Here is a 25,255-nt window from a genome sequence, read left to right as displayed (position 1 = left end):
GTCAGACCGTTAACTGCTCTGTCCCTCCGATGGAGACCGAGAGTCTGAGCCAGCAGCGTCTGTGTGTATCCCTGTCTGTGGTATACCTAGACCTCCTTGGTTTTTGACTACTACTTGGTGTTACTCACCAGACACACAGACACCGAAAATGTGCCATTTCCTGCAAACTGGGCAGGGCCACTTGTTCTGCCTCTTGGGTTCAGTGCTTTAGCTGGTAGCTAGGATGTGGTTTGTTTGGTTTAAGGGTGGTGACTCTGCATTTTTTTAACATTTTTTTTACTTTGATATTATACAATGCTCCGTGGCGGTTTTTGCTAAATTCACACCATTAATTCAACATAATCATTGTTATTGTTATAAATTAGGTCTAGTTCTAATAGCTTGGTCACTCGCATGCACACACACTTGCTACTATGAGTTTTTTTTCATTGTGTGTTTGTGTGTGAACAAGACTGCGACTCTCCAGCTACTTCCTGTTAGCCATTGTTGCTGTCGACTCAGCCCTCCCTTGCTCCCTCTGCAGTTTCCTGTGGCTCTTAAGTTACAGGATGCCTTTCCAGATAAGTGTTGGGCCTGCATTTCCTGTTTATGATGGGTGGTGTCTCTCTCGCTCTCTCCTCCACTCTCTCCTCGCCCAACAAAGTACTTTTCGGGGAGAAAGGGAGTTTGAGGGACTGCTGGAGGACCGTCCCTCCGAGTACAGACTGTTCCAGACAACTACGCCTTGGACCTTGGCTCGCTGTCTAACAGCTCACCCCCCAGAAACTCAACCTCGCTGGACTTAGAAAGCCAGGGAGAGCAATGACAAGGGCGATTAAAAATGGGAGAGAGCGAGATGATTGGACAGAGAATAACGGATGAGATAAAAGATGATAGGCCGAGAGGTGAGATGGACGGTAGAGGGGGGTGAAGGTGAAGTGGGATGGACGGTAGAGTGGGGGTGAAGGTGAAGTGGGATGGACGGTAGAGTGGGGGTGAAGGTGAAGTGGGATGGACGGTAGAGTGGGAGTGAAGGTGAAGTGAGATGGACGGTGGAGGGGGGGGGGGGGGGGGGGGCGGTGACGTGGGATGGACGGTGGAGGGGGGGGGGGGGGCGGTGACGTGGGATGGACGGTGACGTGGGATGGACGGTAGAGGGGGGGGGGGCGGTGACGTGGGATGGACGGTAGAGGGGGGGGGACGGTGACGTGGGATGGACGGTAGAGGGGGGGGACGGTGACGTGGGATGGACGGTAAGAGGGGGGGGACGGTGACGTGGGATGGACGGTAGAGGGGGGGGACGGTGCCGTGGGATGGACGGTAGAGGGGGGGGACGGTGACGTGGGATGGACGGTAGTGGGGGAGAAGGTGAGGTGAGATGGACGGTAGTGGGGGTGAAGTGGGATGGACGGTGGAGGGGGGGGGGGGTGGATGGTAGGGGGGGGGGGGTGAAGTGAGATGGACGGTAGAGTGGGGGAGAAGTGGGATGGACGGTAGAGTGGGGGAGAAGTGGGATGGACGGTAGAGTGGGGGAGAAGTGGGATGGACGGTAGAGTGGGGGAGAAGTGGGATGGACGGTAGAGTGGGGGAGAAGTGGGATGGACGGTAGAGTGGGGGAGAAGTGGGATGGACGGTAGAGTGGGGGAGAAGTGGGATGGACGGTAGAGTGGGGGAGAAGTGGGATGGACGGTAGTGGGGGAGAAGTGGGATGGACGGTAGAGTGGGGGAGAAGTGGGATGGACGGTAGAGTGGGGGAGAAGTGGGATGGACGGTAGAGTGGGGTAGAAGTGGGATGGACGGTAGAGTGGGGGAGAAGTGGGATGGACGGTAGAGTGGGGGAGAAGTGGGATGGACGGTAGAGTGGGGGAGAAGTGGGATGGACGGTAGAGTGGGGGAGAAGTGGGATGGACGGTAGAGTGGGGGAGAAGTGGGATGGACGGTAGAGTGGGGGAGAAGTGGGATGGACGGTAGAGTGGGGGAGAAGTGGGATGGACGGTAGAGTGGGGGAGAAGTGGGATGGACGGTAGAGGGGGAGAAGGTGAAGTGGGATGGACGGTAGAGGGGGAGACGGTGAAGTGGGATGGACGGTAGAGTGGGAGACGGTGAAGTGGGATGGACGGTAGAGTGGGAGACGGTGAAGTGGGATGGACGGTAGAGTGGGAGACGGTGAAGTGGGATGGACGGTAGAGTGGGGGAGAAGTGGGATGGACGGTAGAGTGGGAGGGGGAGAAGTGGGATGGACGGTAGAGTGGGAGACGGTGAAGTGGGATGGACGGTAAGAGTGGGGGAGAAGTGGGATGGACGGTAGAGTGGGGGAGAAGTGGGATGGACGGTAGAGTGGGGGAGAAGTGGGATGGACGGTAGAGGGGGAGAAGGTGAAGTGGGATGGACGGTAGAGAGGGGGAGAAGTGGGATGGACAGTAGAGGGGGAGACGGAGAAGTGGGATGGACAGTAGAGGGGGAGACGGTGAAGTGGGATGGACGGTAGAGTGGGGGAGAAGTGGGATGGACGGTAGAGTGGGAGACGGTGAAGTGGGATGGACGGTAGAGTGGGGGAGAAGTGGGATGGACGGTAGAGTGGGAGACGGTGAAGTGGGATGGACGGTAGAGTGGGGGAGAAGTGGGATGGACGGTAGAGGGGGAGAAGGTGAAGTGGGATGGACGGTAGAGGGGGAGAAGGTGAAGTTAGATGGGTTTCGGAGAAGCAAGGCTCGATCATTGAATGTGTCTGAAAACGTTACCGGCTGTCACATTTCACCATGTTACCATCTTGGCTCAAATTTGTGAGTTTTGTTTGTTTATGAGTTGATCAACGCATAATAGTTAGTAGTGGCACCGACCGCTGTCTTACATCAGATGGTGTCACTCCTACGCGAAGCTCGTCCATTTTTATATCACCGCGCTCTCTCTAAAACTCTCCATGAAGTAGGCAGAATAACTATCAAAATTATGAAAAACTTTAGCTGATTTAATAGTTTGCATTTGAGAGAAAGTAAAGACCTAAGTGGTGGCTATTACATGCACATTGTGTGCAAGGACATCGGTTCGGCAACACAGTGATTTGATGAGCAGCTTTGCTAACTGACATAGCTAACGATAGGTAGCTAACTCTAGCGTTTTAACAGACATTAAAAGCTTACCAAGCCTGTTTGAAGCAGGTTTTACGTCAGGAAAATTTGGCGCAGGACACGTGACTGGGAAGATTTGAATCTATATTTTGAGAAATGTAAGTCATTCTTAGGCATTGAGTGTATAACCCATGAGGTTACACAGCCAGCGCCATCAATAAACTCATTTTTGTTGACCACCTCACGGTTCAGCTGTCAGAGGTTTGAGCACTACATGCCACAGGGCTTTGCATGCATAGGCCTATAAGCTTAGGCATCCACTGTATTGTAGTAAGATGTTAGATAGGCTGCTGCGTCTGCTATACAGATATAGACGTACATAAGGTTCATTTTTAAATTCAAATAAGTTTTATATTGTTAGATATTATAGCCTAAAACATTTTCTGAGTCAGTTGGATCGCCAGTGCATAGGCCTGTAGTGTAATGGGTTAATGACGACACCAAACCTTCACAAAAGTTTATAAACTTTATTTTACCATTATTTAACTAGGCAAGTCAGTTAAGAACAAATTCTTATTTTCAATGACGGCCTAGGAACAGTGGGTTAACTGCCTGTTCAGGGGCAGAACGACAGAATTGTACCATGTCAGCTCGGGGATTTGAACTTACAACCTTTCGGTTACTGGTCCAACACTCTAACCACTAGGCTACCCTGTCGAGCCATTGTTTGTAGGGAAGAGCAAGAGGATATATTGCGGCAAACACAACATTACAGTTGTAACCGAATAAAACAAAACACTGCGAAATGGTTTAAACCTTGACAAATGTTTTGAAATGTCTTTGTCGCTTCGTATCTTAGTCACATCAGACATCTTTGTAAAGTCGTTGTTATTGAGCTCATAACTGATTAGTTGAGAAATAAAAAGTATACCTACAGAAAGCAGTGTTTTCCCAGATTTTAAAATGTTATACAATCAGAACACTTTTCTTTCTCCCAGAGCTTTTTTCCCTCAGTGAAAAGAGTGGCTCGCTGGACACAACAGCAGGCCCCAGTGATACAGGGGCAGGCATGCAGACACTTTTTAATACAGGAATCATGAGGATAATGTACCTTACTGTTTGACCAAATTATGGTGTTAGCCTCCTAAACATTTTTTTTTTTTTATTAAGGTGAATGAATGTGCAACCCACACCGATGCAACTGTACAGCCGAGTCAAAGGGTGGCAAAATGCAACTAAATGACCTGTCTGGAGCCCCGCCTTACAGGATTTTCACTATAGACATACTATCCAAATTTAGTTTTACTTCAATGATAAAGTCCTCCCATATTCGCAATCAACAGTAGGCTTTTCATTTATTTTATCGGCAAAAAGCAAGCCACTTACCAGCTAACGGAAACCTTGCCCTGAAGTTGTCGATATGCAGCCCTAAAGTTAGGAGGAATTGTTATCAGAAATCTCTCCTTATATTGGCACGTTTTTCCGCTTTCGCTAACGCGTAACTTTGTATCGTTGTCAGCTTAGTACAGCGGCTGACTCGGGAGGCTACCGCAATGACTAAGAAAAACAGCTGCTTCATGAAAACTCATAATAATGTTAGCAATAGCACTACTACAGTAGTTTACTAGCTAGCTTTAGTTTGGAAGCATTCACTATTGTGTGTGTGTGTGCAGCACTAGCTAAGTAGATAGCTGGTTAGTCAGCGTCATTTCAGTTACTGGCTCAGTTAGCAAGCTGAATGTTGGATACATCTATGCTAGCTTTCATGCCTTTAGAAATACTGCTCCATGAAACACACACATCCTTAGCTAGATGTAAAATGGTGGGACTAAAACGTCCTCAACAGAAAAACGTCAACATGACAGATTAGTTCTAGTTTAGATGAATTCAGATTTATTTCGAGGCAGAAATGGGGATCAGTGGACGATGTCAATAACGTAATATTATCGAATGTTCGACGGCACATTGTAGCCACACTACTTTTGATCTATCGCATTACCCTTTGCGAGATACGAGACTGGCACGATATGAGACTGACACGATACGAGACTAGGGCTGGGCGATATGGCCAAATTATTGTATCACAGTATTTAAAAAAAATAATAATAATTGGACGGTATGATGGTATTTTTAGTTTTTGAATACTGAAAGTTCTACATTTGCTTCATAAGTAGGGAGGGATCCTAGCGGTGGCAACCCACATTCTAGGTGATTTCAATGGGTCTTTCTCCATTCTGATAGTTTTATACTGTTCAATTCAACCAAAACAAATTTCACGACTATTATTTCTGCATTTCCTGCACTCCATTGCAGTGGTGGAAAAAGTAGCCTATTGTCATACTTGAGAAAAAGTAAAGATACGTTAATAGAAAATGACTCAAGTGAAAGTCACCCAGTAAAAATACTACTTGAGTAAGTCTTTAAGTATTAGGTTTTAAATATACAGTGGGGAGAACAAGTATTTGAAACACTGCCGATTTTGCAGGTTATCCCTACTTACAAAGCATGTAGCGGTCTGTAATTTTTATCATAGGTACACTTCAACTGTGAGAGACGGAATCTAATGCTTCTAATGCTGATGCTTCTTACGGAGCCACTCCTTAGTTGCCCTGGCTGTGTATTTCGGGTCGTTGTCATGCTGGAAGACCCAGCCACGACACATCTTCAATGCTCTTATTGAGGGAAGCAGGTTCTTGGCCAAGATCTCGCGATACATTGCCCCATCCATCCTCCCCTCAATACGGTGCAGTCGTCCTGTCCCCTTTGCAGAAAAGCATCTTCAAAGAATGATGTTTCCACCTCCATGCTTCACGGTTGGGATGTTCTTGGGGTTGTACTCATCCTTCTTCTTCCTCCAAACACGGCGATTGGAGTTTAGAACAAAAAGCTATTTTTGTCTCATCAGACCACATGACCTTCTCCCATTCCTCCTCTGGATCATCCAGATGGTCATTGGCAAACTTCAAACGGGCCTGGACATGCGCTGGCTTGAGCAGGGGGACCTTGTGTGCGCTGCAGGATTTTAATCCATGATGGCGTAGTGTGTTACTAATGATTTTCTTTGAGACTGTGGTCCCAGCTCTCTTCAGGTCATTGACCAAGTCCTGCCGTGTAGTTCTGGGCTGATCCCTCACCTTCCTCATGATCATTGATGCCGCACGAGGTGAGATCTTGCATGGCGCCCCAGACCGAGGGTGATTGACCGTCCTTGAACTTCTTCCATTTCCCAGTCAACATTTTTAGCCCTGATGTCCTTACACAGCTCTCTGGTCTTGGCCATTATGGAGAGGTTGGAGTCTGTTTGATTGAGTGTGTGGACAGGTGTCTTTTATACAGGTAACGAGTTCAAATAGGTGCAAGTAATACAGGTAATGAGTGGAGAACAAGAGGGCTTCTTAAAGAAAAACTAACAGGTCTGTGAGAGACGGAATTCTTACTGGTTGGTAGGTGATCAAATACTTATCATGCAATAAAATGCAAATTAATTACTTAAAAATCATACAATGTGATTTTCTGGATTTTTGTTTTAGATTCCGTCTCTCACAGTTGAAGTCAACCTATGATAAAAAATTATAGACCTACATGCTTTGTAAGTAGGAAAACCTGCAAAATTGACAGTGTATCAAATCCTTGTTCTCCACACTGTACTGTAAGTATCAAAAGTAAATGTAATTGGTAAAATGTACTTAAGTATCAAAAGTATGAATAATTTCAAATTCCTTATATTAAGCAAACCAGGTGGCACCATTTTATTTTATTTACGGATAGCCAGGGGCACACTCACACACTTAGACATTAATTTACAAACGAAGCATTTGTGTTTAGTGAGTCCTCCAGTTTAGAGGCAGTAGGGATGACCAGGGATGTTCTCTGTTTAGTGAGTCCTCCAGATCAGAGGCAGTAGGGATGACCAGGGATGTTCTCTGTTTAGTGAGTCCTCCAGTTTAGAGGCAGTAGGGATGACCAGGGATGTTCTCTGTTTAGTGAGTCCTCCAGATCAGAGGCAGTAGATGACCAGGGATGTTCTCTAGACAAGTGGGTGAATTGGACCATTTTCCTGTCCTGCCAACCTTTCAAAATGTAACGAGTACTTTTAGGTGTCACGGCAAATGTATGGAGTGAAAAGTACAGTATTCTCTTTAGGCATGTAGTAGTAAAGTAAAAGTTGTCAAATAAAACTAGTTAAGTAAAAAATAATTTCAAGTACAACTTAAGTTTTTTTTGTTGGTATCTGTACTTAAGTTCTTTACTCCACTGCTCAGTAGAGGTAATTTCCACACTGCCATGTAGGGCTGCACGATATGGGCAGATAATCTAGGACTTATTTTTGACTTGCGAATTAGAGCCAAACTGTTGGAATCATGGAATCGATAGAATGACTATTCTAATTCTATAGTTAGAATATAATAGTGGGCACTTTGAATACAGTGTTTGAGATGACGACGAGTTAAAATGCCAGGGAGGACTTATTGTGACAGGGTAGGAACTAAAGTGTTTCCTAGGGGACCCAATAAGCTTTGGCTACATTGCGTGTTTTCTCTTAGCTACTTCATGTAGCTAACACATTCTTGTTTTGCATATTCCTCTGATTTAGAAGATACTGTTGCACAAACAACATGCTGATTTAGGTCTACACCATCACTGGTATTGTCAGACTGTATCCGCTTGCTACGTTTGCTCTTACTCAGTACATTTATTAGCTATTATCATTAGCGGCTAACAAGATTTAGGGCAACTTGCTAAGAAAAGACAAACTAGCGGTTTTCTGATATATGAAATACAAACTAATAGTGTCATTATAGAACACTAGTGGATTTTATATTAAGAAGCAAAGTGAAAACAACATTGTTGTATGTGCCGCATTGACCATGCAGGCTGAGCGCAAGTGACTCGTGGTTGAGGAACATCAAATGCGCTCCTTGAGTGACAGGGAGCGTGGCTAGGTCTGTGTGGAAAGTTGTATGGAGAGAAAGAGCAGAGCGAGAGAGAACTCTAGTAGAGTAGCAAAGTAAACTATAAAAAATGACATTACACATGGCGTATCACATTTAACAAAACACAAATTCAAATACCGATACAGAAGGTAAGGTAAAAACCCAAATCGGTCCCTGCATCAATACTGATATATAGTAAAATACGGTATACCGCACAGCCCGATGTGCGACTGATACGAGACAGATCATTGGAGGCCTAATCGATGCGCTGTCTGACGAAAGACAATGGGCACCGACGTCATTATGATCATTATCCACAATACCACTTGCTTTCCATATTCACTGCAACTCGTCCTCAAAAAGATCCCTGCATAGGCCCTAGACTATATCCCATTTTGTAGCCATTTTGTCACACATACAGTGCTTTTGGAACGTATTCAGACCCCTTGACTTTTTCCACATTGTTTGTTACAACCTTATTCTATAATGTATTAAATTATATATTTTTCCTCATCAATCTACACACAATACCCCATAATGACAAAGTGAAAGCAGGTTTTTGAGCATTTATTTAAAAAAAAATACTTATTTACATAAATATTCTGACCCTTTGGTATGAGACTTGAAATTGAGCTCAGGCGCATCCTGTTTCCATTGATCATCCTTGAGATGTTTCTACAACTTGATTGGAATCCACCTGTGGTAAATTCAATTGATTGGACATGATTTGGAAAGACCTGTGAGGTCCCACAGTTGACAGTGCGTGTCAGAGCGAAAATCAAGCCACGAGGTCGAAGGAATTGTCTTGTAGAACTCAGAGACGACAGGATTGTGTCGAGGCACAGATCTGCTACCAACAAATTTCTGTAGAATTGAAGGTCCCCAAGAACACAGTGGCCTCCATCATTCTTAAATGGAAGAAGTTTGGAATCACCAACACTCTTCCTAGAGCTGGCCGCCCGGCCAAGCTGAGCAATCGTGGGAGAAGGGCCTTTTATCAGGGAGGTGACCAAGAACCTGATGGAATCTAGTCAGGATTGAGGGAAAGATGAACTGATCAAAGTACAGAGAGATCCTTGACAAAAACCTGCTCCAGAGCACTCAGGACCTCAGACTGGGGCACACAGCCAAGACAATGTAGGAGTGGCTTCGGGACAAGTCTCTGAATGTCCTTGAGTGGACCAGCCAGAGCCTGGACCCGATCGAACATCTCTTGATGACCAGGAAATAGCTGTGCAGCGCCGTTCCCCATCCAACCTGACAGAGCTTGAGAGTATCTGCTGAGAAGAATGGGAGAAACTCCCCAAATGCAGGTGTGCCAAGCTCATAGCGTCATACCCAAGAATACTTGAGGCTGTAATCGCTGCCAAAGGTGCTTCAACAAAGTACTGAGTGAAGGATCTGAATACTTTTGTGAATGTAATATTTCCGTTGATATATTTTTGCATTTTTTTAAAAACATTTTTTTTGTAATTATGGGGTATTGTGATTTCATTATGAGGTATTGTGATTAGAGGTCGACCGATTTAATCGGAATGGCCGATTTTTGGACACCGATTTTGCCGATTTTAAAAAAAGGAAGAAAAAAAAACCTATTTTTATATATATATTTTTTTACACCTTTTATTTAATTTTTATTTAACGAGGTAAGTCAGTTAAGAACACATTCTTATTTTCAATGACGGCCTAGGAACGGTGGGTTAACTGCCTTGTTCAGGGGCAGAACGACAGATTTTTACCTTGTCAGCTCAGGGATTCAATCTTGCAACCTTACGGTTAATTAGTCCAACACTAACCACCTGCCTCACAAGGAGCCTGACTGTTACGCGAATGCAGTAAGAAGCCAAGGTAAGTTGCTAGCTAGCATTAAATGTATCTTGTAAAAAAAACAATCAATCAATCATAATCACTAGTTATAACTACACATGGATGATGATATTACTAGTTTGTCTAGCGTGTCCTGCGTTGCATATAATCGATGTGGTGCTTATTCGTGAAAAAGGACTGTCGTTGCTCCAACGTGTACCTAACCATAAACATCAATGCCTTTCTTAAAATCAATACACAGAATATTTTTATATTTTTAAACCTGCATATTTAGCTAAAATAAATCCAGGTTAGCAGGCAATATTAACCAGGTGAAATTGTGTCACTTCTCTTGCATTCATTGCACGCAGAGTCAGGGTATATGCAACAGTTTGGGCCGCCTGGCTCATTGCGAACTAATTTGCCAGAATTTTACGTAATTATGCCATAACATTGAATGTTGTGCAATGTAACAGCAATATTTAGACTTGGATGCCACCCGTTAGATAAAATACGGAACGGTTCCGTATTTCACTGAAAGAATAAACGTTTTGTTTTCGAAATGATAGTTTGCGGATTCGACCATATTAATGACCTAAGGCTCGTATTTCTGTGTGTTATTATGTTATAATTAAGTCTATGATTTGATAGAGCAGTCTGACTGAGCGATGGTAGGCACCAGTAGGCTCGTAAGCATTCATTCAAACAGCACTTTCGTGCATTTTGCCAGCAGCTCTTTGCAATGCTTCAAGCATTGCGAGGTTTATGACTTCAAGCCTATCAACTCCCGAGATTAGGCTGGTGTAACCGATGTGAAATGGCTAGCTAGTTAGCGGCGTGCGCGCTAATAGCGTTTCAAACGTCACTCGCTCTGAGACTTGGAGTAGTTGTTCCCCTTGCTCTGCAAGGGTAACGCTGTTTCGAGGGTGGCTGTTGTCGATGTGTTCCTGGTTCGAGCCCAGGTAGGGGCGAGGAGAGGAACGGAAGCTATACTGTTACACTGGCAATACTAAAGTTCCTATAAGAACATGCAATAGTCAAAGGTTAATGAAATATAAAAATCGTACAGAGAAATAGTCCTATAATTCCTATAATAACTACAACCTAAAACTTCTTACCTGGGCATATTGAAGACTCATGTTAAAATGAACCACCAGCTTTCATATGTTCTCATGTTCTGAGCAAGGAGCTTAAACGTTAGCTTTCTTACATGGCACATATTTCACTTTTACTTTCTTCTCCAACACTTTGTTTTTGCATTATTTAAACCAGGCTAAATAGATTTTATTGATGTATTATATTAAGTTAAAATAAGTGTTTTCAGTATTGTTGTAATTATCATTATTACAAATAAAAAATAAAAATAGTCAGATTAATCAGTATCAGCTTTTTTGGGTCCTCCAATAATCGGTATCGGCGTTGAAAAATCATAATCGGTCGACCTCTAATTGTGATGTCATTATGGGGTATTGTGTGTAGATTGATGAGGTGGAAAAAAACGATTGAATCCATTTTAGAATAAGGCTGTAACGTAACAAAAAGTGGGAAAAGTCAAGGCGTCTGAATACTTCCCGAATGCGCTGTAAACACAACACTACTGCAGTGCACTCTTCCAGCCCCACCACACACGCACACATTCACCCTGCTGCTGCTAACACAGGAGAGAACCTCGTTCCCAAATACTCCAAAGCTCAAGCCCTATAGCTGGAGTGCACAGAGGGATTCTGTACCCTCTAGTGAATTAGTAACCCAGGCAGCAAGACCCTCTGCTCCTCTCTCCTTCCACCCAGTCAATCATTGACACCAAACCCAATGGAAGCTCTCCTCTCCCCTCAGCTTCCACCCAGTCAATCATTGACAGCAGACCCAATGAAGGCTCTCAGATTCCACCCAGTCAATCATTGACACCAGACCCAATTGAGGCTCTCCTCTCCCCTCAGCTTCCACCCAGTCAATCATTGACACCAAACCCAATGGAAGCTCTCCTCTCCCCTCAGCTTCCACCCAGTCAATCATTGACACCAGACCCAATGGAGGCTCTCAGCTTCCACCCAGTCAATCATTGACACCAGACCCAATTGAGGCTCTCCTCTCCCCTCAGCTTCCACCCAGTCAATCATTGACACCAAACCCAATGGAAGCTCTCCTCTCCCCTCAGCTTCCACCCAGTCAATCATTGACACCAGACCCAATTGAAGCTCTCCCCTCAGCTTCCACCCAGTCAATCATTGACACCAAACCCAATGGAAGCTCTCCTCTCCCCTCAGCTTCCACCCAGTCAATCATTGACACCAAACCCAATGGAAGCTCTTCTCTCCCCTCAGCTTCCACCCAGTCAATCATTGACACCAAACCCAATGGAAGCTCTTCTCTCCCCTCAGCTTCCACCCAGTTAATCATTGACGGACTTGATGCGAATTCTATTAGAATGTATTGACAGGCCTCCGTCAAGTCTCTTACTCCTTGATCTCAACACACACAGCTTTTCTCTCTCGATATGTAGCGACGCATGTCCTTCCATATACGAGTTTACATCCTGAATCTTTTGAATACACAATGTACCCTGGAAGTGTGACCATGTCCACGGTGGCTGTGTGGGTGTATGTGCGCTTGACAAGCTCTCAGGCAAAATGTCAAAGAGCTCCAGTGATGTGTGTGTGTGTGTGAGAGAGGCCCCGCCAATGCACGCCTCCCACCATCTCCCTCCTGCTGTAGAATCAGGTCAGCCTGACTGCCTCCGTCTAAATCTGTGTCTAAAAAAGGAGAGGAGGAAATAGGACAAGAGGGAGGGAGGGAGGGAGGGGGGGGGGATAAGGATTCAGAGCACCAAGGGTTGGGTTTGTTTTTCTAGGTCAGAGGTCAGTTATCTGGTGTGGTCGGGAGGAGCGATAAAGAGTGCCGAGTGTGTGGCTTATCACTGTGTTCTAACCAGTCCTGTATACACTCAGTGTATACAACCTATATGTCCCTGTGTTGTAGCCTAACCTGATTGTGTGTGTTTGCTAGTTAGTATATATTGTACTCTGTGTTTGTTTATGTTTGTGTGAATGTATATTCTGTCCTCTCTTTCCTCTTCGCTTCTTATCTGATCTGTTTACATTGACTGGCTACGTGGTTTTGATCTGTTTACGTTGACTGACTACTGTACTGGCTATGTGGTTTTGATCTGTTGACGTTGACTGACTCCTGGCTATGTGGTTTTGATCTGTTGACTGACTCCTGGCTGTGTGGTTTTGATCTGTTGACGTTGACTGACTCCTGGCTATGTGGTTTTGATCTGTTGACTGACTCCTGGCTGTGTGGTTTTGATCTGTTGACGTTGACTGACTCCTGGCTATGTGGTTTTGATCTGTTGACGTTGACTCACTCCTGGCTATGTGGTTTTGATCTGTTGACGTTGACTGACTACTGTACTGGCTATGTGGTTTTGATCTGTTGACGTTGACTGACTACTGTACTGGCTATGTGGTTTTGATCTGTTGACGTTGACTGACTACTGTACTGGCTATGTGGTTTTGATCTGTTGACGTTGACTGACTACTGTACTGGCTATGTGGTTTTGATCTGTTGACGTTGACTGACTACTGTACTGGCTATGTGGTTTTGATCTGTTGACGTTGACTGACTACTGTACTGGCTATGTGGTTTTGATCTGTTGACGTTGACTGACTACTGTACTGGCTATGTGGTTTTGATCTGTTGACGTTGACTGACTACTGTACTGGCTATGTGGTTTTGATCTGTTGACGTTGACTGACTCCTGGCTATGTGGTATCTTGATGTTATTGTGAGACAGATCTGGGTTAAAATAACAAGTCTTTGAGTCTACCAGATTGGTCAGTTTTGCAACTTTTTTATTAATCTATTGGTTCATTAAGCCAGGTACGCTCAATCAAGCACAGATAAAATATTTCCAGTAATATTTGAACACAGGTCTGGAGATGAGAAATATTGTGTGGATGGGGGATCTTTCTGTCCAAGTGTGTGATTTTTGTGTGTGCGCTTATGTACCTGCCCGGTTGTGTGTATGTCTGCCTGCCCGTGCGTGTGTGCGTGTGTGTGTGTGTGTGTGTGTGATTGTCTGGTCTCCTGGCCTGCTTTGGCAGCATACCGGCCTCCAGACCAGTCAGGTGTGTCCCTCTGACGCACCTCCTCTCTGGCAGTTCACTTAGGTATACACACACCATGTCACTTGTGGTGTGGAGTAAGCCAAGGTTCAACACACACACACACACACACACACACACACACACACGTGATCCTTTGCCTTATTATGTGTTAGTGCTTCAGTTGCCCTGGAAAATATTTTCTCATTAAAGGAAAGATTCACCCATTTTGAATGTTAGATTTGTTTTTGTGCATCTCTGAGTGATGATCTATCGATTCCTGCGTCATTTCACGTGTTTCTGAGCTATTGCCATTCGTTCGTGCAGGCAGAAATTTTGACCGGTATGTCGTTGCACTGTGGTAGTCTCTCTCACTACACTGGAAGTTCATAGGAATGTGACTTTTAGATGGTGAAAAAGTCTATCAGATTACAATACTGGCTGACGTTGACTTCTCTCCATTGAGCCATTGATCATATTTTTTTTGCGGTATTCCTACCTTCGAGAAATGTGTAATTTGTCTGCCTCTTCAGTCCCGGGTGCAGTTGCGTGGTGCAGTTGCGTGGTGCAGTTGCATGGTGCAGTTGCGTGGTGCAGTTGCGTGGTGCAGTTGCATGGTGCAGTTGCGTGGTGCAGTTGCGTGGTGCAGTTGCGTGGTGCAGTTGCGTGGTGCAGTTGCGTGGTGCAGTTGCGTGGTGCAGTTGCGTGGTGCAGTTGCGTGGTGCAGTTGCGTGGTGCAGTTGCGTGGTGCAGTTGCGTGGTGCAGTTGCATGGTGCAGTTGCATGGTGCAGTTGCATGGTGCAGTTGCATGGTGCAATTGCGTGGTGCCTACTTCACATGCTGTGATATTGACGTTGGTATTATTGTGTGTAGCTACGTTTGCTAGTCAGCCAGCCAAGCCCATAGAGAAAGCATTGCATTGTCGATTTGCTACCGTAACCGTATTATAAGACAAAATGAAACATTTGTTCACAACAACTATTCTGCCCTACCAAGAAAAAAGGCAGTAACTGCTCATTTGATTGAAAATGAGTTCATTAAATACACGCTTAATCATGTACAAGTATCCTGCCTCTATTGTATTGTGTTTTGGAGAGAATGGTGGTCATGTTAGCAGTAACTGTATAAAGTTACTATGAAACCAAGGTAAATTAAAGCTGTTTTTCCTCAGTTCCACGCAATGAGCAGTTACTGTCTTTTTTTTTTGCTTGGTAGGGCAGTATTGTTCTCACATATTAGTGGTATTTCACAGTAAATTATAGGAATGAGTGGTTTTGGGTGGATTATCCCTTTCACTAAGCCCTGTCCTGGGGTGTGTCTGAAGCACCGTTACTGCTGGCTTAGCTGTATTTGGCCTCTAAGAAATACGTGTACGATTTTGAATGTGCATCTAAAAGCCTTAGTTTGTTATGCATTATAATCATAGCTCAGTGACGGCTCTCCATATACATGTGTAGGCCCAGAACTATTTTACCGACCAGAATCACAAGCCAGCGTCCTACAGTGTTTCCCCTACCATTGTTCAAATAGGGCGGTGGGCCCTCCCAATAAGCTCTGCCCCCCCCCCCCCCCCTCATCTAAAATTATTTGACTTCAACATTTTGGATGTTGATTTGAGGCATAATTGCACTCCGCCTGGAAAATAATCTAGGGGAACAGAGGGTCATGTTCCTTAGGGCACGCAACTGCACTTTTTTTTTTATAAAAAAAAATATATATATGTTTTGCAACGGAAAACCCAAAATGAGTGTTACTTATTACACAGTCCACTTAGTGTTAAGTCCCTTCCTGTTTCAGTCTGTTTTCATCCGTTTGGTAAGTAATGAACACGCGTCCTGTATTCACCCAATACATGCTCGATGTTGATGTATGTACATGAGGTTAAGGATCACAACACTGCCCCGCGTCCCAAACGGCACCCTATACTTTTGACGAGGTGCTAAGTGAGACTCATCCACTATCATAGAAAGCAGCGGGTCCTAGGGTGGACTGCTGCAGGCTTACAGTAACTAGGCTAGTAGGAGGGGGATGGAAACATCAATAAGGAAAAGTCAGCAATTCCCAGCTCTCTTAATTACGCTGCATTTTAATGGTGTAATGATCTCTCTCCCCCCTCCATCTCCATCTCTCTCCTTCCTCTCCCTTTTTTTCATCTCACCCTCCATCCTTCTCCCTCTAGGTTGCGGTGGTGAAGATGAAAAACACAGAACGCGTGTACGCCATGAAGATCCTGAACAAGTGGGAGATGTTGAAGAGAGCCGAGGTAAGGATCATAATGGGACTGTAGAATCTACCATTTGACACAAAGACATAGAAGTTCTAGAGCGTACACTCCTGCTCAAGTCAAGGTTGGATGTTCTATTTCTATGCCGTAGAGAAGAACCATACCCGTCTACTGACTTTGCTGCCAAAAAAGTGCTCAAGGCTTCATTTGCATGGTCGACAATGGTTGTTAGCCACGCTCACCCAGACGTGCACGATCACCTATCCACTCATGAGATTTCCTACGTACCTAAATACAGCCGAGACCAAATTCCCTGGATAGGCATAGTTCCAGAAACATTCCCGACGTTCCAGAGTTTTTAAAAAGTTTTTTTCTTAAAAAAAAATCCTGGTTGGATGATTAATTCCCTGCTCCTGGTTCCAAGAACGTTTCCTTCGCTTGTTATTCCCTGCTTGTTGTTTCGGGAATCATCCATCCTGTATTTCTGAAAAACCTGGGCACTTTGTGGCAATCAGTTTTATTTTGTTGTATCCCTTGCAACCATTTTGAAGGGAAATGGGTTTCACGGTACCGCGGACTACCCTTAGAGTATTGGCTTTAGTATAATACTACTGCCCCTGAGTATAGTCCGCAACGCTGCCCCTAACCACTGACCCACGGTCACATATTAATTCATCCCTGAAATGCTTAAGGTTAGGATTGATCCTAAACAACTGATCCTAGACCTGTGATGAAGGAAATTGAGCTGAATCTATTCCTGGTCAGCCTCTGGACATATTCTGGTGTTGGGTGAATTTGCTCCTAGATGCTGAACTTGGGTCAGTTTTGCATTTTCCCCCGCTAATGGTTAAGATTAGTATTGAGGGAGGGGAAGCTGATCCAAGATCAGCATATGGGAACTGTTTAGTTTACCGTACACCGGTATTCTAGCTGGAGAGTGGAGACTGACGGACTCAGGGAAGGGCAGGGCGGCCATCTTCTTTTATTGTGCTGTTCTCTACCTCTTGACCTAGTTTTAGCCCAATGGGCTCTGACAGTGGCCTGAGGCCTGGCACGCCGCGTCGCCAGAGCTTTTGTCAGTAATGGTCAGTAATCCCCATCCCACAATCCCTCAGTATGTGTGCAGCCTGGGCAATACAGAGAGGAGGTGTTTACGACTCTACTGTACACACAGCACTGCCTGCAGCATGGCATTCCAACCAGCAGCGGAGTAGGAAAACAGTCTTTAAAGATGACTGGATAGACAGACGGACGGACAGCTAGACCAGACGAACTCAACTGGCGGATCGCGGTCCGGACCCGGACCCAGAGAAGGGTCAATCCGGACCGGACAACATTGCATTTTGTTATATAAAAGTCAATACACTATTTTTAGACAGCTTTTAAATAATCAACCGGGCGCAGTGGCCTCTTTAACTCCGCACCAATCACATTCATCCAAATATCCTCCGCGGAACCTTGGGACAAGCAGGCAGAAAGAAGCAAAGATTTGACTGTGGTTTCAACTGTAAATATCACAGATAGGAGGAGCTTAGTTACCAGTATCTTTGTCAATATGGTTTGTAAATGTTTTTTTAAATTTAAGTTGACTCTGAAAACTATGTTCAAAGACTAGTCAATGGAACAGTATTTATTAATTCTCCCCGCAATTAGCACTGAACCAATGTGCCTGATATGCAGAGTGTTCGTAGCTCTCGTGAAAAGTGCAAATTTTAAGTGCCATTTACACCAGGTACAGTAAATTCAATCAGACGTATCCCCTGAACACCGAGGTGAGAACAAACAAGATTAACCAACTAAAATCCCAATATGAGAGGTCCACCAAAGTCCTTATCAATTCCCTGATAGCCCAACAACGTGAAATGGATTCTTCACTGAGGATAGCCTGGGTTTTTGGGAAACACAAATTTCTGTAATTTCTCTCGTGAAATCAAATCAAATTTTATTTGTCACCTGCGCCGAATACAAATATAAATAAGTGTTATGTAAAAGTAGCAAATAATTAAACCGCAGCAGTAAAATAACAATGTGGAGGCTATATACAGGGTGTTACGGTACGGAGTCAATGTGGAGGCTATATACAGGGGGTACCAGTACAGAGTCAATGTGGAGGCTATATACAGGGGGTACCAGTACAGAGTCAATGTGGAGGCTATATACAGGGGGTACCAGTACAGAGTCAATGTGGAGGCTATATACAGGGGGTACCAGTACAGAGTCAATGTGGAGGCTATATACAGGGGGTACCGGTACAGAGTCAATGTGGAGGCTATATACAGGGGGTACTGGTACAGAGTCAATGTGGAGGCTATATACAGGGGGTACCGGTACAGAGTCAATGTGGAGGCTATATACAGGGGGTACCAGTACAGAGTCAATGTGAAGGCTATATACAGGGTGTACCGGTACAGAGTCAATGTGGAGGCTATAGCACTAGTTAGTTGAGGTAATATGTAAATGTAGGGAGAGTTAAAGTGACTATGCATAGATAATAGAGTAGCAGCAGTGTAAAAGAGGGGGCATTAATGCAGGACAAGGTCAAGAGTGACTTATACATGAATGTTGCACGGCCCACAGTGACTGATACATGAATGTTGCACGGCCCACAGTGACTGATACATGGATGTTGCACGGCCCACAGTGACTGATACATGGATGTTGCACGGCCCACAGTGACTGATACATGGATGTTGCACGGCCCACAGTGACTGATACATGGATGTTGCACGGCCCACAGTGACTGATACATGGATGTTGCACGGCCCACAGTGACTGATACATGGATGTTGCACGGCCCACAGTGATGTTCTGGGCATTCAGATTATTCTTTCTGTACACCTGTCCTTTTGTTCTCAAGAAAATGTTATTTTATATACAAAATAATAATAATTCATGACCCATGTGTAGTTGTTCACAGTGCACTTTTTGCATAGACAATCATTCAGCCACTTTTGTTCTTTAGCAATGTTGATGCAATGTGGATGCAATGTTGATGCAATGTTGATGCAATGTTGATGCAATGTTGATGCAATGTTGATGCAATGTTGATGCAATGTTGATGCAATGTTGATGCAATGTTGATGCAATGTTGCCCGTGTTTACATTCAAAAGAAGTAGTAAATAATTCAAATTCTTAGTCTCATTTTAATATATTTGAATGTACATTTTATATAACATGTTTCCTAAGTCGTAGACTGTTTGTTAAATACAAATACACAGCGCCGATAACGGACCAAATTCATCCGGACCTTTGCCACCTAGGAAATTTGTGTCACTGGACCTCTCAGATAGTAGTTGAGTACCCCTGGACTAGACTACTGTTACACACAGCACTGTATTCCAACCTGCAGCGGAGGACTGGACCTCTCAGATAGTAGTTGAGTACCCCTGGACAAGGCTACTGTTACGCACAGCACTGCAGCATTGCTGCATCTAATAGGGAGCGTGAGTGAGAGGTTGCGAGCAGGGAGGGAGTCTTGTCATCTAATAGGGAGCGTGAGTGAGAGGTTGCGAGCAGGGAGGGAGTCCTGTCATCTAATAGGGAGCGTGTGTGAGAGGTTGCGAGCAGGGAGGGAGTCTTGTCATCTAATAGGGAGCGTGAGTGAGAGGTTGCGAGCAGGGAGGGAGTCTTGTCATCTAATAGGGAGCGTGAGTGAGAGGTTGCGAGCAGGGAGGGAGTCTTGTCATCTAATAGGGAGCGTGAGTGAGAGGTTGCGAGCAGGGAGGGAGTCCTGTCATCTAATAGGGAGCGTGTGTGAGCGGTTGCGAGCAGGGAGGGAGTCTTGTCATCTAATAGGGAGCGTGAGTGAGCGGTTGCGAGCAGGGAGGGAGTCTTGTCATCTAATAGGGAGCGTGAGTGAGAGGTTGCGAGCAGGGAGGGAGGGGGGGCTATGAATGATGGTTTGTATGCCAGGGACAGACTACTGGAGTGAGATGAAGGGTACGGCAGACTTAGTGACTGAGAGGAGGGTCAAAGATGTGGTTTTTGGTGATTTATCAATAATTCTAAGTTCAATCTGACCTGAATGAAATTGGCATTTTTAAAAGTGTTTTTTTACTGAGAGTGTGTGTGTGTGTGGGGGAGTTTGTTATAGTTGATACCATTGTTTGCCCCTCAGACAGCGTGCTTCCGCGAGGAGAGGAATGTTCTGGTGAATGGAGACTGCCAGTGGATCACCACCCTACACTATGCCTTCCAGGACGACAACTTCCTGGTAACAGCTTCACACGCACACACACTTGTGTATACTCTGTGTGTGGGGTGTGTGTACACAGTATAACCCACAGTATAACCCTGTCTCTGCAGTACCTGGTGATGGACTACTATGTGGGCGGTGACCTCTTGACCCTGCTCAGTAAGTTTGAGGACCGTCTCCCAGAGGATATGTCCAAGTTCTATGTGGCAGAGATGGTGCTGGCCATCCACTCTATACACCAACAACACTACGTCCACAGGTAAGTGTGGGTGAGTGGGAACTCATCCTGCACAACCTAATTGACAAAGGCAGAGTCTTCTCATGCTTTGTTGATTTCAGAAAAGCTTTCGATTCATTTTGTGCATGAGGGTCTGCTATACAAATTGATGGAAAGTTGTATTGGGGGGAAAACATACAGCATTTTATATAATCCATGTACACAACAAGTGTGAGGCTAAAATTGGCAAAAACACATTTCTTTCCACAGGGCCAGGGGGGTGAGACAGGGATGCAGCTTAAGCCCCACCCTCTTCAACATATACAGTTGAAGTCGGAAGTTTACATACACTTAGGTTGGAGTCATTAAAACTCATTTTTCAACCACTCCACAAATTTCTTGTTAACAAACTATAGTTTAGGCAAGTTGGTTAGGACATCTACTTTGTGACACAAGTAATTTTTCAGGAATTGTTTACAGACAGATTATTTCACTTATAATTCACTGTATCACAATTCCAGTGGGTCAGAAGTTTACATACCCTAAGTTGACTGTGCCTTTAAACAGCTTGGAGAATTCCAGAAAATCATCATTTGAGTCAATTGGAGGTGTACCTGTGGATGTATTTCAAGGCCTACCTTCCAACTCATTGCCTCTTTGCTTGACATCATGAGAAAATTAAAATAAATTAGTCAAGACCGCAGAAAAAATGATAGACCTTGACACCATGGGACCACGCAGCCGTCATACCGCTCAGGAAGGAGACACTTTCTGTCTCCTAGAGATGAATGTACTTTGGTCCCAAAAGTGCACATCAATCCCAGAACAACAGCAAAGGACCTTGTGAAGATGCTGGAGGAAATGGGGGCAAAAGTTTCTATATCCACAGTAAAACGAGTCCTATATCGACATAACCTGAAAGGCCGCTCAGCAAGGAAGAAACCACTGCTCCAAAACCGCCATAAAACAGCCAGACTACGGTTTGCAACTGCACATGGGGACAAAGATTGTACTTTTTGGAGAAATGTCCTCTAGTCTGATGAAACAAAAATAGAACTGTTTGGCCATAGTGACCATCATTATGTTTGGAGGAAAAAGGGGGAGGCTTGCAAGCCGAAGAACACCATCCCAACCGTGAAGCACGGGGGTGGCAGCATTATGTTGCGGGGGTGCTTTGCTGCAGGAGGGACTGGTGCACTTCACAAACTAGATGGCATCATGAGGTAGGACAACTATGTGGATATATTGAAGCAACATCTCATGACATCAGTCAGGAAGTTATTGCTTGGTCGCAAATGGGTCTTCCAAATGGACAATGACCCAAAGCATACTTCCAAAGTTGTGGCAAAATGGCTTAAGGACAAATAAGTCAAGGTATTGGAGTGACCATCACAAAGCCCTGACCTCAATCCTATAGAACATTTGTGGGCAGAACTGAAAAAGCGTGTGCGAGCTTGAAGGCCTACAAACCTGACTCAGAGAGAGCTCCTCGTTCTAACATCTCTTAATCTCTTCTCTTATTGACCCTGAACTTAGTCGAGCAGCTGACCAATTACGCAAGACTAGTTCTGGATTAACCGTGATTGGTGTGCCTGTCTGATCTATAGTAGGCAGATCTTGCTCTGAGTGTGTGAAGGTGTGCGTAAAGAGAGAGGGTGTGTGTGTGTGGAGAGAGGTAGGTAGGTGTGTGTGTGTGGAGAGAGGTAGGTAGGTGTGTGTGTGTGGAGAGAGGTAGGTAGTGTGTGTGTGTGTGTGGAGAGAGGTAGGTAGGTGTGTGTGTGTGTGTGTGTGGAGAGAGGTAGGTGTGTGTGTGGAGAGGTAGGTAGGTAGGTAGGTAGGTAGGTAGGTAGGTAGGTAGGTAGGTAGGTAGGTAGGTAGGTGTGTGTGTGTGGAGAGAGGTAGGTAGGTAGGTAGGTGTGTGCAGAGAGGTAGGTAGGTAGGTGTGTGTGTGCAGAGAGGTAGGTAGGTAGGTGTGTGTGTGGAGAGAGGTAGGTAGGTAGGTGTGTGTGTGGAGAGAGGTAGGTAGGTAGGTGTGTGTGTGGAGAGAGGTAGGTAGGTAGGTGTGTGTGTGTGGAGGTAGGTAGGTAGGTGTGTGTGTGGAGGTAGGTAGGTAGGTAGGTGTGTGTAGGTAGGTAGGTAGGTAGGTGTGTACAGAGAGGTAGGTAGGCAGGTGTGTGTGTGGAGAGAGGTAGGTAGGTAGGTGTGTGTGTTGAAAGAGGTAGGTAGGTAGGTGTGTGTGTGTGGAGAGAGGTAGGTAGGTAGGTAGGTAGGTAGGTGTGTGTGTGGAGAGAGGTAGGTAGGTAGGTAGGTAGGTGTGTGTGTGGAGAGAGGTAGGTAGGTAGGTAGGTGTGTGTGTGGAGAGAGGTAGGTAGGTAGGTGTGTGTGTGGAGAGAGGTAGGTAGGTAGGTGTGTGTGTGGAGAGAGGTAGGTAGGTGTGTGTGTGTGTGTGGAGAGAGGTAGGTAGGTGTGTGTGTGTGTGGAGAGGTAGGTAGGTAGGTGTGTGTGTGTGTGGAGAGAGGTAGGTAGGTGTGTGTGTGTGTGGAGAGAGGTAGGTAGGTAGGTGTGTGTGTGGAGAGAGGTAGGTAGGTAGGTGTGTGTGTGTGGAGAGGTAGGTAGGTAGGTGTGTGTGTGTGTGGAGAGAGGTAGGTAGGTAGGTGTGTGTGTGTGTGGAGAGAGGTAGGTAGGTAGGTGTGTGTGTGTGTGGAGAGAGGTAGGTAGGTAGGTGTGTGTGTGTGTGTGTGTGTGTGGAGAGAGGTAGGTAGGTAGGTGTGTGTGTGTGGAGAGAGGTAGGTAGGTAGGTAGGTGTGTGTGTGGAGAGAGGTAGGTAGGTAGGTAGGTAGGTAGGTGTGTGTGTGGAGAGATGTAGGTAGGTAGGTGTGTGTGTGGAGAGATGTAGGTAGGTAGGTAGGTGTGTGTGTGGAGAGAGGTAGGTAGGTGTGTGTGTGTGGAGAGAGGTAGGTAGGTGTGTGTGTGGAGAGAGGTAGGTAGGTGTGTGTGTGGAGAGAGGTAGGTAGGTGTGTGTGTGGAGAGAGGTAGGTAGCTGTGTGTGTGGAGAGAGGTAGGTAGGTGTGTGTGTGGAGAGGTAGGTAGGTAGGTGTGTGTGGAGAGAGGTAGGTAGGTAGGTGTGTGTGTGGAGAGAGGTAGGTAGGTAAGTAGGTAGGTAGGTAGGTGTGTGTGTGTGTGTGTGGAGAGAGGTAGGTGTGTGTGTGTGGAGAGAGGTAGGTGTGTGTGTGTGGAGAGAGGTAGGTGTGTTTGTGGAGAGAGGTAGGTAGGTGTGTGTGTGAGTGTGTGTGTGTGTGGAGAGGTTTGGCAGGGACCGGTGAGAGAGGGAGGAGCAGCAGCTAACAGCAGCTAAGCTAGCAAACCCCCAAAAAGTTGGTCTTTCTCTAATGTTCTACTGGTTTTCAACTTTCTTTCGTTGTCCAGAAGTCATAGGCATCCCATCCTAGTCCTATTAGCAACCCATCCTCGTCGCGTTAGCAACCCATCCTCGTCGCGTTAGCAACCCATCCTTGTCGCGTTAGCAACCCGTCCTCGTCGCGTCGGCAACCCGTCCTGGTCGCGTCGGCAACCCGTCCTGGTCGCGTCGGCAACCCGTCCTCGTCGCGTCGGCAACCCGTCCTGGTCGCGTCGGCAACCCGTCCTGGTCGCGTCGTGGTCGCGTCGGCAACCCGTCCTGGTCGCGTCGGCAACCCGTCCTGGTCGCGCCGGCAACCCGTCCTGGTCGCGCCGGCAACCCGCCCAAGTTGTTGCATATTTATATTTTCCCTCTTTCTATCTCTGTCACCTGAAATGACTGATGTATTTTAGAGCCCTGTTGTCCTTTGACAGTAGTTGCATGTTCTAGAAAAATGTAATTGAGCCCACCTCCATTTGATTTAGGATCAAACCCAATACTTTAATTTTTCACCACGTTGCTAGATATAATTTATGGCTCTAGGTTTCAGGAAATGTCCAAATTTCTAAATGCTCCTGAGCATCCTGAGGGGCATCCTGACCCCAACCCCCCTCAACCTTAGGCCTACATCAACACCACCGTCAGAAAAGGATCATGCCGTTTATTTAAAAAAAAAAAAGGATCAAGCCTTTTGATATGCCACACCTGTTAGATGGATGGATTAGCGTAACAAAGGATAAAATGCTACTAACAGAGATGTAAGCACATTTGTGCAACAACATTTGAGCTAAATATTTATTTCAGCTCATGAAACATGGGACCGACACTTTCCATGTCGTTTAATATATTCTGTTCAGTGTAAATGTATTTGTAGTTATCTACTGAGGAGCAGGAAATGACCAAGTATGCATACGTCTGTAACCTACCGATAATACTGAGCCAGTCTTCTACCAACATTGTTATTAGCCTAAAACATTTGCATTTGCATATGATTTGGGTAGTGTGGGTGCTGTCGCCGTGCTGAAGTGATACTCATAAAAATTATTCAAGGTTGGCAGGCTTGGTGTGTGTGTGTGTGTGTGTGTGTGTGTGTGTGTGTGTGTGTGTGTGTTAGGGAGTCTCTCCCCACGTCACTGACCCTGTACCCAGATGACTGACCAGCCAGCCTTGTGTGGATGTGGGATATGGAGGGGCCTCTTCCTGGCAGCAATGCCCCCTGGGAAACGGAGTCCTGGCCAGCAATCCTGCCTGTTTCCTGTCTGCTCTAGCCACAGACCAGGACTGCTCTCCCATTCTCTAGTACCCTTCTCCCTGAAGTGTTCACTTG

At 45.6% G+C, this 25,255-nt stretch overlaps 1 protein-coding gene across 4 annotated transcripts in view; it reads left to right on the top strand.

Moving 5' to 3' along the window:
• The window catches only part of cdc42bpb (CDC42 binding protein kinase beta (DMPK-like)), a 113,005-nt gene that overhangs the window by 29,801 nt on the left and 57,949 nt on the right, over positions 1 to 25,255 (top strand). For all 4 annotated transcript variants that reach the window (XM_036984689.1, XM_036984686.1, XM_036984687.1 and 1 more), the window contains exons 3-5: positions 16,074 to 16,157; positions 20,237 to 20,332; positions 20,425 to 20,573. In XM_036984689.1, coding sequence (XP_036840584.1) covers positions 16,074 to 16,157; positions 20,237 to 20,332; positions 20,425 to 20,573 — 329 coding nt within the window. The remainder of the gene's footprint in view (positions 1 to 16,073; positions 16,158 to 20,236; positions 20,333 to 20,424; positions 20,574 to 25,255) is intronic.

Source organism: Oncorhynchus mykiss, chromosome 8 (assembly GCF_013265735.2).
Source record: "Oncorhynchus mykiss isolate Arlee chromosome 8, USDA_OmykA_1.1, whole genome shotgun sequence".
Lineage (NCBI taxonomy): Eukaryota > Metazoa > Chordata > Actinopteri > Salmoniformes > Salmonidae > Oncorhynchus > Oncorhynchus mykiss.
The sequence above is the reverse complement of the archived record's forward strand: the minus strand, read 5'-3'. Positions and strand labels throughout refer to the sequence as shown.